This window comes from Ruditapes philippinarum, unplaced genomic scaffold, assembly GCF_026571515.1.
Source record: "Ruditapes philippinarum isolate M1 unplaced genomic scaffold, ASM2657151v2 ctg5712_1_1_1_1, whole genome shotgun sequence".
Lineage (NCBI taxonomy): Eukaryota > Metazoa > Mollusca > Bivalvia > Venerida > Veneridae > Ruditapes > Ruditapes philippinarum.
The window spans coordinates 32,296-48,711 of NW_026856782.1; the positions used below are offsets into that span (position 1 = coordinate 32,296).

The following is a 16,416-nucleotide window of genomic DNA, read 5'->3' on the forward strand; positions in this document are numbered from 1 at the left end:
AAAGACATACTAATAAAGCTATTGTTATCAAGTAACAATTGCACTAAGAGGACCCAGAGCTTAAAGTATGAGGAGCCTAAAGACTCTCTGAGGAGCCTTAAGACAGCCTGAGGAGCCAAGAGACAGTCTGATTAGCCTAAAGACAGCCAGAGGAGCCTAGAGACAGTCTGATTAGCCTAAAGACAGTCTGAGGTGCCTACAGACAGTCTGATAAGCCAAAAGACAGCTTGGTGCCTACAGACAGTGTAATTAGCCTAAAGACAGTCTGAGGTGCCTACAGACAGTCTGAGGAGCCTACAGACAAAAATAGACATGACTTAAAACTCAAGGACATACTCATTAAACTATTTTCATCAAGTAACAATTGCATTTAGAGGGCCCTGAGCTTAAAGTCTGATAAGCTTTAGACAGTATGAAGAGCCTAAGGCCTTAAGACAGCCTGAGAGCCTAAAGACAGTCTGAGGTACCTAAAGACAGTCTGAGGTTTCTACAGACACCGCATTCATAATTTACAAGTTGATGCTTTCTTCTTTCAAAGTAACATTGACGACACCATACTTTTAATGTCTAGATCTGAAAAAAGAGACATGACTTAAAAATCAAGGACATACTAATACAACTATTGTCTTCAAGTAACAATTGCATTTTGAGGACCTTTAGCTTAAAGACTGATAAGCCTAAGACAGTATGAGGAGCCCTAAGCCTTAAGACAGCCTGAGAGCCTAAAAACAGTCTGATAAGCCTTAAGACAGTCTAAGGTGCCTACAGACAGTCTGATTAGCCTAAAGACAGTCTGAGGTGCCTACATACAGTCTAATAAGCCTAAAGACAGTCAGAGGTGCCTACAGACAGTCTTATTAGCCGAAAGACAAATGGAGACATGATTTAAAAATCAAGGACATACTAATAAAACTATTGTCATCAAGTAACAATTGCATTTAGAGGTCCCTGGGGTTAAAGTCTGATGAGCCTTAGACAGTATGAGGAGCCTCAAGCCTTAAGACAGCATGAGGAGCCTAGAGACAGTCTGAGGTGCCTACAGACAAAAAGAGACATGACTAAAACATCAAGGACATATTAATAAAACTATTGTCATCAAGTAACAATTACATTTAGAGGACCATGAGCTTAAAGTCTGATGAGCCTAAGACAGTCTGAGGAGCCAGCCCAAACCTCCAAGCACAAATATCTGTCTTGTGTACTTTTCAAACGTTTAAGCCTAAGACAGTCTGAGGAGCAAGCACAAACCTCCAAGCACAAATATCTGTCTTGTGTACTTTTCAAACGTTTAAGCCTAAGACAGTCTGAGGAGCAAGCACAAACCTCCAAGCACAAATATCTGCCTTGTGTACTTTTCAAACGTTTAATCTATCATCTTGTAAAATGTAACGTGAACATGCATAAACACCTTACATCAAATTATTTTTTTTAAAACTCGATCATTTTGGACGTAAGTAACTTGAACGATCATAATTCAGACATCTGAAAATCCTAAAGAACAACTCGAGACTTACACAGCATCTTATGCACGAGTGTGTCAATGAGCTGTTATGTGTTTATTGTTAACAATTAAAACCTGTATAGTTGAGTCAAATATCTTTTTCAAGTTATCATGGTTTACGTACGTTGTATGTAAAGTTCATTTCATCTAAAGTAATAGGTTCAGACTATGACAGCATATGATAGTGTATAACGATTCGCTACAGTTAAGGTGTTTTTAGTTTTAGCGTTTTCAATCATTGTTGCTTGTTTAGATGCAATACAGTTTGGAGGCTCTTTGCTTTCATTCTTATAGATAATAAAAATGTGTGTCATTTGTCTTTTGAGAACCTCGTGAAACTTGAGTGTTATTTAACCTTACTTTTGTCAGGTTAATGTGTTTAGTTGCTAAACATGTGAATAATATTTGATTTTATTATTATGAAACATATAAACGTTACACAGAGTTGAAGAAGTCCACTTCTCCCTTCATGCTTTCTTCGTAAGCTTGCAGCGCTTTCTCTTTGTTGATCTTGCCTTGGGCAAAAGCATCATCGATAATCTTTTCATAGGTTGTGTAGCCGACATAAGACTGGTTTAAGTTGACCTGCACCCAGTTGTTGTAAACACCAAACTTTCCCTTAAATGTACATTCAAATTTGATAATAAATAGTAGTATATGTTTTCATAATTAATGTGTATGGTGCAAGTTAATGAATAAAAATACACAAACATTATACAAAGGTGATATACATTTGTACATGTATATTGCAAAAATGTTATTGACTGTAACCAATTTCAAATGTATGTTTTAGTACATATGACATATTCACCAGCTAAAACTCCCGTATCTGTTCCCTGTTATTGCAAACATTTGTAGCTTTTATATAACTCATTGACTGATTCTGAGATACGTTTTTGAGCAATTCTGCCATGAAAAAATGCCAACAGTTGGTGACAAAATCAGATACCATATACCTGTATATATGTATTTATAAGCTTAATTCCTTATGCAAGAATAATTCAAGTACATTGATGAATTACTAAAAGAACTGTTTTTATTTTTAGGAAAATAAATATAGATTTCAGTAACCTCAGAAATGCATTTCAAAACTATATATAGATTATATAAAACAAGTACAAATGTAGATTATAATTTAGCTGATTAAAACTTACGGAATCTGAGTTGATTTGTATGCCAAGCCAAGGCCAAAGCCTTGAACACGGAATAAGGGCAGCCACGAGGTAAAATCCATCCATGGTCTTCGATACGTTGATCAGATGATTGACATAGTTCTGACAGGCACTCCCAAGGACAATTCCACGTGGTGGGTCACTGATATGCCATGTCTTAAATGCTTCTTTGTATTCCCTTAATAACAAACAGGATTTGTTGTATTTCGGCTAACCTATTCCTTGTTGAACTATTAACAATTTGATTAGTGTTGTTTTTATAGATAACAGAGGCATTGTATTTAAAAGAAGCAAACATTAGATATTCGTGTATCTTCCCTCTGCAAACCCATATTGATAAGCAAATAATTTTATGAGCAAAACCTGAAAATACTGCAATGCAACAACGTGATTTATGATATTAATAATATATTTCAGATTGTCTTGTAAATGTATATGCCTTAAAGATATATACTTGTTACCACAAGAGAATACAAATAATACAGATTATCGTTGAAATTAACTTACTGTTCATGACTTTTAGATTTCTTTTGCAAGAACTCTTTCAGGGTGGTATCATTTGTTCTGCTAGCACTGATATCCATGCTAACTTTGTACCAATAAATATATACAGCATCTTGTAAATTGTAAGCTCCTGTGGTGTTTGAAATAAGAACATTGTTTAATAAGTTGATGGCATATGTAATTATTTCACAATCATCTTTTAAATACTTGGTTTGAAAGAGAATAAAAAATTCCGTTAAAAAACATCAAAACGGCAAAACAGAAATAATAATAAATAAAAATTGTTGTAGACTCGGTTTGATTGAGCCTGTTAATGGCCGGTACTTGGAAGTGTAAGCAATTGTACACCCCCCCCCCCCCCCCCCCCCCCAGAACCGGTTTAAACAGACTTAAACATTTTTATATGCAAAACCATACACTTTTGAAATTTGCAATGCCGATAAGGCTATCTTAACACATTGACGACCAGGGCATTCAAACACTTAATATAGTAAAACTTGTACTTTCGTATTTCTCTGAGCATTTTTATTCAAAAGAAGGCTTTCCAGTTACCATTTATAGATTTAAATGTATAAGCAGTATTGGGTGAAGAAAGGAACTTAAAATACGCGTGTTTACTGCATACCAAAGTCTGTTGGGTCCAAGGAGACATCACGGATTCCATGTATGTAGTTTGAATCCAGCGCAGCCGTCTGATATTTTTGTGTCTTTTTCCATAAGAAACTTGACAACGATTCTCCGGACACCAAATTGTTTTGCAATAGGTACACAACGAAAACTAATGTCGAATATTTCAGCATCTTTTACTACAATATCTTCAACTTTGCCTGAACAATGGCTTCTGAGAATGAAAAATGTGGTTGAATTCATTTTTTGATTTAAATATAGTATTGCATAATTAAGAATTAGAGAGTATTGCAGCATAAAGTGCAAATTTGTGTGAATGGCCAGTGAGCAATGTAATTAAGGCAAACTTTTAAAAGATTAATTAACTTAATTGTAATCCGGTCGTAGATGTCGCAAAAATGTACGAATATTTGAATTCCCTTTCTTACCGTGAAATATGAGCCCGTAAATATGTGGAAGTTTACACAAGTAACTCGATTCATTCTTCATTTCAAACAGAAAAAAACGGAAATGTATTTTTATTACTACACGCAAAAGATTTCTGGTTATATCTAATAACTATTTTGAATAAAAAAAAGAATCTAATTAATGCACTTCAACTTGTACGTTTTTGAACAAAAATGAAAACTGCACAAATATCTCATCATTATCCATACTACTTGTTTAATACATGCTTGGCTGAACACAGTCACTAATGAAATAATTATAATTATCCCACATAGCAAAATGTAAACAGCAAAACGCTTCAAACGCTTCAAATAACATGCTTTTAAACTTAAAGCTTAATTACTGCATGTTTGTAGAGACACTTGTGAATATTTTCATATATACATGCACAATCATATTTTCATTGAGCAACGAGCGTTTTAATTATATCAATCAGTCAAAACTTTCACATACCTCCTCCGGTGAGTTATACTGCCTTTAAAGATAAATAAAACTTTAGGATGTTTTATTTCACATGACTACTCGTATTATCCCAAATGATTCATTTATTGATGCAATCATAAACTCACATCCGGGTTTATGTGACCAAAACGAAAGTAGTTACAAGCTCTGTTATTTTTAGCATTTTCGGAAACCACTTTATTACACTATTTGCAAAATAATACAAATTATCATAAAAGAGTGATTGAACAGGGGGACTTGATGCCGATAAAGAATTTTATACCATACATATAAACATATACATGCTATTGCATTGTTTGTTTGTTTGGGTTTTTTTATTGTTTTTTCTTTTTTTGGTTGTTGTTTTTTTTTTTTTGTTGGTTTTACGTCGCACTAGCCCAATAAATTGTGTGCTTTGGGCTAACGTCGCACCAACACAATTTAGGTCATATGGGGACGAAAACCGGACAAATGATTTCAACTAACTTCGGGTGTTACAAACTTAAAGCAACAACAGGGGTCAAAACCACTACACCTGCTGGAGCTAAGAGATGCATGCACTCCATTTAGGCGCCTCTTCCGATCACGCAGCTGCAATTCAAATGTCAGGCAACCCCTCGGTCTCAAGGTGGGGCTATTATTTTGACAAAAAAGAAACTATCACTTACTGCAGTAAATCTAGATCATCATTCTTTTGATGCATAAAATATGTTAAATGTTTTGTGATCTTCAAAATTGGTAAGGCAGAGTAGGTAAAATTAAAGTTTGTACTTATATATTACTTATGTAACTGTTGGAAGATACATTGACAATTTATTTTGTCGTAACATCGGACAAAAAGAATGCCGTAGAAAAAACAACTAAACCTTCATATAAAATTATTTTGTTTTTTTCTTAAAATACATTTTTATTTTGAAATGTTTACGAAAAAAGAAGACTTGCATTTACTTTCGGCGCAGCTCATCAAAGTGCTTGTGCGTTTCTTTCAATTATATTTTGTTTTGCTTTGCTTTTATATGATATGAAAACTCAGTCAGTGTTTTATTATAAATGCAAGAAACTGCATCACCACAAAGTCCGTGTTATATGTTTTACGTCTCGTCACAGTTGATAGACTTGACAGTACACCTTTTTAACAAATACAGGAAGGTTTCCGATTTCATGTTAAATATAAACATAAAATACTATATACATAGTTTTCAGTATTTTACCTCTCAAAACAGTTTGTTAACTTCATTATTATGCAAAATGGAGTATACACAGTTAGGTTTGCTTGAAATCCAATTATTGAGAAAATGAGAAAAAGTAAGATATTTATATGTTTTTTGTTGTTTTTTTTCAGTCGTGATTTACCATCTGATTTAGTATAGCTTTCATTATTGTTAATTAGTAAACTGAAAACAGATTGCATTTATGTCACGTTTTTGTGAAACAATAGTCGTGCAATATTTTTATCAGTTTAAAGTTACAATTAAGTAATTCAATAATGACTTCACAAATTTGTTTTCATAAATGTAAAATCGCATTTTATAAATTCGTACATGTATATAAATTGTTACTTGTTAAGCATATTGATATTCTTCCTATTGTACTATACATGTATATGCAAGAATAAATAACTTCATACAAGGAACATATTTATTGCAAAATAACAGATATTTGCCGTTTAGAAAATACATTACGTGTTAAGCCAATCAATAGCTGTACATCAAATGAATTTAATTATATAGTTTAAGGTAACTTTAACCTTGAACTTGATTTAACAAAATATATGGTTATTTTAAAGTGGTTTAAGATGAAGGACAAAAAGTTCAAGGTCGTTGAAGACGATAAATTGACTGGACCCGATGTTGATCAGGGACATGCCTGGGTAATACTTGCAGGTAAATCATTATATACTTAAACACACAATAAATAATACAACTGATGAATAAAACGATTTCGTACTAAGTATAGGTAAAACAGATGTTAGAACAAAAGTAGCCTGAATATATTTCATCGTAATATTAAGTCATTTTATTATAGTGAAGTACAGCTTTGAAATGTTAGGTCGTAATGAACCTTAGTTGGAAGCAGCAACAGGGCGCTCGTATACATTTCTTTTACAGTTACATTATGCCCATCCTAGAGTATAATTATATTGAATAAAAAGGTGAAAGTCTAAATAAGCTTTCATTTTGTCATAATTCCATTCAATTTATTAATTTATTTGGCATGAATGATAAATAACTTACATGGCTCAATGAAATTTCTGTAAATGTGTATGGGAATTTTCCTTTAACATTCAAATTATAAAAGAATGGGGCAGTCTTTTTATATCTTAGGCAGATTTATATTTTATCCCAAACATTTACCAGTATCCACAGTTGGTCAATATTGACACAATTATAACAATCAACAAGAAAAGCATTGATGCAAAGCATCAAAGGGCGTCCAAGCAAGAAATGCAGCAAGTGAAAATGAACTACTAAATGAAAGACATCTGATGACCAGACTTTTCAATGGTTAATTGGTTTTTACCAGAATTGTATATCATTTATGAATGGGCAGACAAAAAACATTGTTCATCATGAACTTTGGTAGGCATGCTAAATATTGAATGTTTTCTCCACAGGAACTTCAAATTCTATCAATATTAATGATAATATCCAAAATATATATACAGGTCTATAATATCCAAAATATACCCTCCTATATGGTATAAGTTTATTTATATTATAAAGAGGGTATTTTTGGATATTATCATTTATATTGGTTATTTGTTAGAATTTCAAGTTCATGTGGTATTTTCTTTGGAACATAAAAAATAGTAGTCAAAATGAACAAAGTCTGTTAATTGATTTATTGGGAGGTCAATCTACTATTTTAATGAATTACTTCAAAAACCTCGTCTGACCCACCTGAGTGTTTACATTCCTATCAATAAACCCATAACAACTCGTGTTAAAATTGCAGACGAAAGTTTCTGTTGTTAAAATGTCACAATATTCGGCAAATGAATATTCCACTCATACTACCCTTCACAAGACTTGAACAGCGGATAGGTTTTATAGTATACTACTGCTAGACCTGTTAACCAAAATAAAAGCGACATTTAAAGTTATGAACTAGGTCTATTTAAATATTCACGGTGCAATCAGGGCCGTAAAAAAGAAAACCTGAGAGACCTACGGAAAAGACAATTTCTATGATACTACAATTCGTAAAAATGGCCAACTTAATTTTTTACTATAGATTTATAAAGAGTGCAATTAATTGTTTGAATATGTTTTTGAAAAAATTCTCCAGTCATAGCGCAACACGAATGACCCTTTCATTAAACTACAACTACTTCTATACTTTCACAATGTTAAGGTCATCATTCTATTTATAGGTACAGCAGTAACATACATAATAACCCACATGATTAATAATAAAAAACAGAAAAGCGCGATTAATTGACGGATAAGATAATTTCATTTAAATATGTTTGCATTGCGAAATTCTCCAGTTCGCTATTCATTATACATATCTTCCTCATACCTATCGGAATGATCGGCTGTTATGCCAGACGAAAACGCCCGAGAAGTTGCAATTGCCCTTTGTCATTCCATAAGGGGCGTCGCGCTTCGGCGCGGACGCCAATAAGCAGTTCAGTTTAACTTGAAAGTGAAAAAAGAGCATACTGTCACTTTCAAGTGAATGCATTTGTATAAAATTAAAATCAATGCAATCACAATTTTACATTTTATGTGGCGAAATGATGTTACTTGTATAGTTACGATTGAACCCAAAGACATGTAATTAAAGTATGTACATTATGTAAATGTAAACTATGTAAAAGCCTTTAAATGTTTTGAACAATGGAGTTACAACTATTTTTAACTGAGGTTTCTCTCTATTTACACATAATGTAGGTCTAAATATGTATGAATATGTATGAATAATTTTATATCAAAATATCTGAATGGTGTCTAAAATTAATTAATTAAAGTGGATTTGTCTGCAATGTGAACATTTTCCGTAAGTAGTTCTAATATTGAAAACAAAAATAGAAATGTATTATTTATATCTTTCTTTAAAATATTTCTTGAACAAAAATGATTAAAGTTCTAAATGATTTAGTATGAACATTTATATGATGAACAATAATAACTTGATTTTGAACAATTTCAGTGACATAGGGTTCGTCCTAGGTTGTATAGTGGGTGAACATGTAAAAGTGAAACAAGTTTACATTTTACCTCATGTCCTTTCAATCTTTAAATTTACTTCGCATGAACGATATATGAGCCGCGTCACGACAAAACCAACATAGTGCGTTTGCGACCAGCATGGATCCAGACCAGCCTGCGCATCCGCGCAGTCTGATCAGGATCCATGCTGTTCGCTATCAGTTTCTCTACTTGTTATAGTGTTTGTAAGCGAACAGCATGGATCCTGATCAGACTGCGCGGATGCGCAGGCTGGTCTGGATCCATGCTGGTCGCAAACGCACTATGTTGGTTTTGTCATGACACGGCTCAAATAACTCATGTGGCCATGTGCGATACAATAAGCTATTTACAATGTAACCGATCTTCCATTAAAGTGACTTGGCTCATGTTTCGTTTCCAAGTTGAGTGACTGTTTTGATGAAGACTGAATAAAAAGAAATGTTTAGGATATAATATAAAGACTGCCTAAGATATTAAAAGACTGTCCTACTCTTTTTATCACGTGAGCGTTGCCGATAAATTCTGAAGGCTATTTATAGAAATTCCCGTGTGTCACGTGAGTTTTTAGATACTCATTAAAAGTAGAATATGAAATTCGAAACAAATATGGCAAAATGTAAATTTTATCTTGACTTTTACCTGCACTCTCATCATGTATGATATATACATTTTGATGGACATAATGTCACTTTAAGGATCGATTCACTTTAATCACAAGTTTAATATAAAGAGAGAAAAAACTTTACGATTTAAAAAAAAGTATATTCATATAAATATTATCAATCAGTTATTAAAGGGACTCCACTGAGGTGTTTTAACATGACGGGACTAGAAATAATTCTTTGAGATTAATGTACCATCTGATATAGTTCTAGTTCACAATTCCAAGTCTTTTGCTCATTCAATTTTTCCAGAATAATGATTCTTATTTTGAAAAATGAAAAATCATTCAAAATTTAAAAGCGTTGTAACGCCTTTCACTCAATTTGGGACGAGAATAGCTCAAAATACGATTTTCAATGTATTTTTGTGTATTTTAGTTATAATCCTGCGGAAATCTTTCTGTTTTAAGTGCCGCAGCTAATCTAAGGGAGAAATTAGAATTCTATGTTTTAGACTTTTGGAACTCAGTGGAGTTCCTTTAATTGTTCCATTGTTATAGGAAATTACATTAAGTTATACCTTATTACAAATTTCAATTTAAACTTTCCAGGATGTTTTATTATTTACTGGCTAATCATCGGGACAATAAAGTCTTACGGGATTTTATACACGGAAATGGTGTCGTACTATGACACGGGTTCTGGCAGTACTGCATGGATAGGAAGCCTTATTTTATTTATTATGCTCGGAATGGGTAAGAATACATTTTCATTTCATTTCAAATTAAAATAAATTTCTTTGTTTGAAATCCACAATCTGACAAAAGTTCAGAGATCTTCTTATTTTTTACATTTAGCGTTATTTCAAGCTGATTTTAATCAGATTGCGCAACAGCCTTGGTGTCAAAATTAAACCAATGGTTTTGACTTATCAAAGTCGGGCTTGAACCCACGGTTTTGTTTATGTGAGAGAAAGGAAACCATATGACAACAAATCCACTTAACACACTTGCAATACTTCATACAAAAATTGATTGTTTTATTCTGTTGTTTGTTTTTTCCAGCACCAGTTTCAAATCTATTGAGTAAGATCTATTCGTTTCGGAAAATTTGCTTTATTGGAGGTGTGTTGTTGGGTATAGGGTATTTCATGTCTGGATTTGTGCCCCAGATGGAGTTGTTGTACCTTACACTTGGGATTGTTGGAGGTAATGTTAAGATTTTTATTTGTTGGGTTAAATGTTGAACCAACACTGTAAAGGTCAAATGACAACTTTCAAGCTTTATTCCTGGAGGAATACCTCAGGTTTCCCACGCCTTATTTCAGGCACTAACAGGCAATTGAGTAGAACCATCGGACTTCCGTAAGGTAACTGGATAGCTTCCTCACATGTAAAAGTTCAAAGTCTCCGGCAGGATTCTCTGGAGAGAGTGGCAACATAGGCTTATAAATGTTATTATCGGCAAGTGAATCGATCTTTTACAAAACTTAGTAAAAAATGACCAAGTTCAATCAAACTGAAATGAAAGGAAACGTAAAAACTGAAGTTTGCCTGAACAAGACTTGTTTAAAAATAAACTATTGCTTTCTTAACTTTCTTTAATAACGACGAATAATTGTAGTTACTTTGATGTTGAAGACATGTTGGATTTAATTTGCATAGTGTACATATCAGGTTTTCCGCATATCAAACAAAACAAGGATATTGAAACTTTCAGGTGTCGGATATGGTTTAGTTTTTGCCCCTACTTCCACTATAATAAGTTATTACTTCGATAATCACAGGGCTCTTGCTAATGGTATAATGGTGTCTGGTAGTGGTGTAGGTGCTTTAACGCATCCATTTATATACAGGTAGGTTACAAATAAATTCTAACCCATCATATGCTTAATCAACACGTGATACACGTGTGTTTACAGTCAAACTTGTGCTAATGTCCTTCTTTGAATAAATGCCACATAAACGCAACCTGTCTAAACCTGTCACTATATTCCATGCAAAGTATATTCCATGCAAAGGTATTTATTAATCAGTAAGACTGCGCCAAAAATACTTGCTTTGAGAGACCAAATGGATTTATGATACTGCACGGTTTAAACGACTTTTATTGACCAATCGTGACCAATCGTGACCAATCGTGATGTTTATATTATCTATATGCACGGCTGGAGGGGAGGGGGCAGTATTTTTACAGAAAGTGAAACCATTTGTTTGCCCAAACAGACAATCAAGCAGTTTCAATATTGTAACAAAAATCTGGATCGTCTTTTGTAGTGGTTTTCTGTCCAAATTACAAAAAGTCATATGGAACAGACACCGTCATGTAAATAATGTATAAATTTTTAATTTAATTAAATTAAAGAAAGATAATGAGCAGTGTCATAAATTTTGCAGGTTATATGGGCATGTGCAAACGTGTTTTTGCCATATAACAGTTTATACTATGCATATAATGAGTAGTTTATAGATTTGCAGGTCATATGGGCATATACAAACGTGTTTTTGCCATATTACAGTTTAAACTATGCATATAATGAGTAGTTTATAGATTTGCAGGTTATATGGACATGTACAAACGTGTTCTTGCCATATAACAGTTTATAGAATGCCTATAACATGTCTAACATCTTTTAAATAATAAAGTTCTTTAGCGTACTTCAGCAAGGTCACTCAATGTACAGCAATAAAGACTGGTAACTGTATATATAACGTTTGTACATGTCTAAAAACTCGCAGCTAGTGTACTTCCTTTTACTGTTAACATATGTTTAATATATGGATTTCAACACATTTATGAAAACGGAAGAAAGAAATTATTTGTATTAGAAAAGAATTTTACAACTTAAATATAAACAGGAATAGAAATTATTATAATGTTAAATCAAATTCTCATTTTACATATGAACTTTATCATTTAACTGTGTTACAAAATGTAAAAATAAACTTAAATGCGTCGAAACTTGCAAACAACTTTATTTAACCCTTCGGGTATTTCTCGATGTGAAATCTAAAAGGAAATTTATTATCAACAACTTTGATGATTTTTTTCACGTAAGAAGTTTAGTCATTTAGAAAAGATACAATTTTGCTGTGTGCGGGATAGCTGGTTAAAGCTGCACGCCTCCAGACGAGCCAAAATATTTCAAGAAGATAAAACTTGGATAAAATGTACTAAGATTTAAAGAAAAGTCAACAGATTCAAGATTCAATTAATAATTAGCATATACTGTAAATAATGACTGATTTTGCAATATTTATCATCATATTTCTACTGCGTGACTAACGCAGTAAGAAGCTATTTTGAATATGTTGTCCTCTTTTTTGGTAATTTAAACGGAATGTGTATGCCGTTGGCAATTATTTTTGTTCACTTTACAATATTTTTCTTTAAAATACATTTTCAAATTTTTCATTAAAATGAGCATAAATCTATAGGCTTTCTGCTAACCATTATAAATCTGGAGCAATGCTTCTTTAAAATAAATGCATTGTTAATATAAGTGCTATACGTCCACACGAATATTATGCTGTGTTTCGGCCATTTCGTCCAAAACTATGCAAACTATGGGTTTGTAAAAGTATGGAGCGATTTCCTCGACATTTAAAAATGGAAGTTAAAGCTCTACTCACATAGTGATATAAATATGTATACATGTATTCTATATGTGCACAAAATTATAATATATTGTTCCCTTTTTATTTAGATTTTTGGTTGACATGTTTGGTTTACCCGGTACAATGTGGATACTGGGAGCGTTCTTGGCAAACGTCTGTGCGGCAGCCTGTCTCTTCCGACAACCACCCATTCTTCACCTTGAAACGGAACATCCAGCTACTAACCACAAGATAAGCAGTGATGAAGAATCATTTCTCAATAATGATACTGAAATATACCAGGATCAGCATAAACCGCCAGGCAAATGTGGGCAATTAAATTTTCAGTTTTCTTTGTTCCGAAATCCAAGATTTACAATGTACTGTATAGGATTTATTCTGTGCATGAATGGATACGGTAATAACCTTATTCTAATACCAGCGCAAATTAAAGCACTGGGGTATGACAACGCGCATGCGGGGTACGGTGTTAATATCATGGGCGTCTGTGAAGTGTTTGCTAGATTATTCTTCGGATGGATTGCTGACCAAAAATGTATACAAAGGAGACACATATTTCTAATGAGTATGCTTACAGCTAGTTTATTTTCATTTATTGCTCCGTTGTTCAATAGTTTTATATTCATGGCAATTTATGCTGGAATAATAGGAACGTTTCCGGGTTCATTCTGGAGTTTATTATCAGTTCTTATCATAGATGTGGTAGGGATAGACAATTTTACATCTGCATATGGTCTGCTAATGCTATGTTTGGCCGTCGGAGTCGTTGTCAGCCAGCCTTGTGTAGGTAAGTTAGTGGGGTTTTGTTGTTCTTTTTAAGTTTAAACATTTGGTAGTCAAGACTTTGAAAATAGGTGTATTACAGTTTATGAACGAGCTACAATTTATAATGGATAATTATTTAGAAAAAATCATTTCCTAATAAGTTAACCTATTCAATAGGTTATATACCATGTAAACATAAAGATTCTTTAGAGAAAGAGAGAAAGAAAGAACAATGTTAATAATTGAGGCCTATAATGTTTTGCAAGATTACATTATTTATTTCAGGCTGGCTTGAGGATTACTATGGCAACTGGAATGCATCTTTTATAATGACCGCCTGCTTATTTCTGATTGGAGGTTTAGTCGTGTCACTGGAACCAGTTATCATACGATATTGTACGACAGCACCACTTCCGGTAAATGAGGACGATAACAATATACATGTAGACCATGGCCACCGGTTGTCAAACAAACCTAACAATGAAACTGGTATTGTTGATACTAGTGAAACTGGATCGTTGTTGGTTGTAAACGCTGATGAAGATGAGTTCACCTCGTCCAGAATAAGTAGAACTTACACACCGTATGATAGGGAAACAGATTTTAAAAGTGAAGATGTGACGTCACCGGCACCTTTAGCTAATAAAAATGAGATTTAAAATTATTTATAAGCCAGTTTTTCAAGTTTCTCTACTTGTAATAGAGTTGGTAAGCGAACAGCATGGATCCTGATCAGATCAGACTGCGCGGATGCGCAGGCTGGTCTGGATCCATGCTGGTTGCAAACCCATTATGTTGGTTTTGTCATGGCACGGCTCATTTCAATATTGAACTTCCGCACTTAACAATATTTGATTCGCAGCCCTGACAACTGAAGAATAGATTGGTTCGTTGCACAGACAGATTTAACAGAAAATGTGTTCAAATGAATATTGACAAAAACAATTGCCTATTTCAATAATAGAGGATAAAGCATTATATGACAGTTACTCATTAACCTGCTGTATTTCTTAAATGGAATCGTCATCTGTGGAGCCGACAATTATCAATTTTAGGGATATCAAGGTGAAACTTTAGCCATGAGTAGGTATACATAGTCTGTTAAGACTGCATGGACGCGCGGACTAGTATGAAACTATACTAGTGGCAAATATTTTTTGGTTCAAGGGTCACATTCAAAATCTGTTACAGATATTATCATACCGTATTATTGACCTTATGGGCTTGTGCTTGTACAGATATGTATTTATAAATGATCTCGGGATAGTATGTTTCAAGCATTATATATTGAAAATGGTTGTGCATGAGATATATGTTATATTAATATTCTTATTATATATTGCAAACAACTGTTATGTTTTTTATAAATATATGTATATTAATGATTTTTATTTCATATAAAATTGTTAACAGAATGTGACAATTTTTTTTTGTTTTGTTTGGTTGTTGTTGTTTCCCAGCGGGGATAGTGACAAAGATTTAAATAGCTCAAAATCTTAGCCATTGGTTCTGATGGTCAATGTCACACCTAGCCGTTTCTCTTCTCTTTCTGTCAAACGTTGGATAAATGCCCCAAACACAATGCTATTTGAAATAATATGCTAATTCATGCAAAACTTTTGCTTAATTTGCTCCGAGCTTATTTTATAAAATTACCTATTGTTTACATGTTTAAATTTTGTAGAGTATATGAAGAGTAGCATTGTGTTCGGGGTATTTATCCAACAGTTAAATGTCATAGACATACTATTATTAGGGTTCGAATTGGATTGATGGACTTTAATTTTAAATTAAGTTACTATGTGACATTATAAAGCTTTTTTCGATGAACCTCTTGCCTTGGTAACTCTTCCAGTTTGAAAAAATAGTACAAATGAAAGTTTAAAGGCTTGTACTTCAGTAACAATAATATACATCGTATATATAGAATAAATTCAGTGCGATTTTACATTATATACTATTCAAAGTTTGCTAAGCACCAAGTTTTCCAGCATCGTGTGTTCTACATCATTTAATGTTATGATATTTACATTGAAAATCTTGTGGGGTTGGTGAGGTGTTTGGTGTGGCCCATACGTTTATCACTCGAGCCTAGGCGAGGTTCTAACAGCATGGTACACCTGTTAGACGACATGGTGGTGGCAGAACAAGGGTGACAACTGAGGCTGAGGATCGTTTGTGGTCATCCAGGCACAAAAGAACCGTTTTGCAACTGCAACCCAACTTCTTACTGATCTTCAAAATGCTTCAGGGGTGCGGATGTCAACACAAACCATACGCACACGTTTGTATGAAAGTGGTCTGCAATCGAGAGGACCATGTATACGGATCCCGCTGTCTAGATATTACTGTCGGCTCCGATATGATTGGGTCATGGACCATGCTGGTTGGAGCTGGATGAACTGGCAGCCTGGCCTCTTCATCGACGAGTCAAGGTACTGCCTGGACTACACAGATAGGCGTGCTAGAGTATGGCAAAGGTCAGGGGAACGGTTCCATACACGCTATGGCGGCGGATCAATAATGGTCTAGTGTAGAATCAGC

General features: G+C 33.7%; 2 protein-coding genes across 6 annotated transcripts in view; one reads left to right on the forward strand and one right to left on the reverse strand.

Moving 5' to 3' along the window:
* The window catches only part of LOC132747695 (uncharacterized), a 30,143-nt gene extending 25,301 nt beyond the window's left edge, over nucleotides 1–4,842 (reverse strand). The window contains exons 1-6 of one of the 4 annotated variants that reach the window (XM_060737183.1): nucleotides 4,705–4,838; nucleotides 3,803–4,018; nucleotides 3,181–3,307; nucleotides 2,656–2,851; nucleotides 1,941–2,119; nucleotides 485–573 (exon numbers count right to left, since the gene is read on the reverse strand). In XM_060737183.1, coding sequence (XP_060593166.1) covers nucleotides 561–573; nucleotides 1,941–2,119; nucleotides 2,656–2,851; nucleotides 3,181–3,307; nucleotides 3,803–3,977 — 690 coding nt within the window. In that variant the 5' untranslated portion in view covers nucleotides 3,978–4,018; nucleotides 4,705–4,838 and the 3' untranslated portion in view covers nucleotides 485–560. Of the gene's footprint in view, nucleotides 1–484; nucleotides 574–1,936; nucleotides 2,120–2,655; nucleotides 2,852–3,180; nucleotides 3,308–3,802; nucleotides 4,019–4,704 lie in introns of those variants that run through there. The other 3 variants (XM_060737182.1, XM_060737184.1, XM_060737185.1) reach the window with 3 other exon arrangements.
* Nucleotides 4,843–5,848: 1,006 nt separating this feature from the next.
* LOC132747694 (monocarboxylate transporter 12-like) lies at nucleotides 5,849–14,891 on the forward strand. Of its 2 annotated transcripts, XM_060737181.1 has the most exons (7): nucleotides 5,849–5,997; nucleotides 6,479–6,575; nucleotides 10,102–10,245; nucleotides 10,555–10,698; nucleotides 11,210–11,345; nucleotides 13,197–13,894; nucleotides 14,158–14,891. In XM_060737181.1, exons 2-7 carry the CDS (start codon nucleotides 6,488–6,490, stop codon nucleotides 14,529–14,531), a joined length of 1,584 nt encoding a protein of 527 aa, XP_060593164.1. In that variant the 5' UTR covers nucleotides 5,849–5,997; nucleotides 6,479–6,487; the 3' UTR covers nucleotides 14,532–14,891. The 2 variants fall into 2 exon arrangements, with proteins under 2 accessions (XP_060593164.1, XP_060593163.1); XM_060737180.1 differs by lacking the exon at nucleotides 5,849–5,997 and having other exon boundaries at nucleotides 6,355–6,575.
* The last annotated feature ends 1,525 nt before the right edge of the window (nucleotides 14,892–16,416 follow it).

Coding starts and splice junctions, on each gene's coding strand:
- LOC132747694 (XM_060737180.1), top strand. CDS start 6,464: ATGGTTATTTTAAAGTGGTTTAAGATGAAGGACAAAAAGTTCAAGGTC. Junction 6,576..10,101: donor TGCCTGGGTAATACTTGCAG/GTAAATCATTAT, acceptor TAAACTTTCCAG/GATGTTTTATTATTTACTGG. Junction 13,895..14,157: donor TGTCAGCCAGCCTTGTGTAG/GTAAGTTAGTGG, acceptor TATTTATTTCAG/GCTGGCTTGAGGATTACTAT.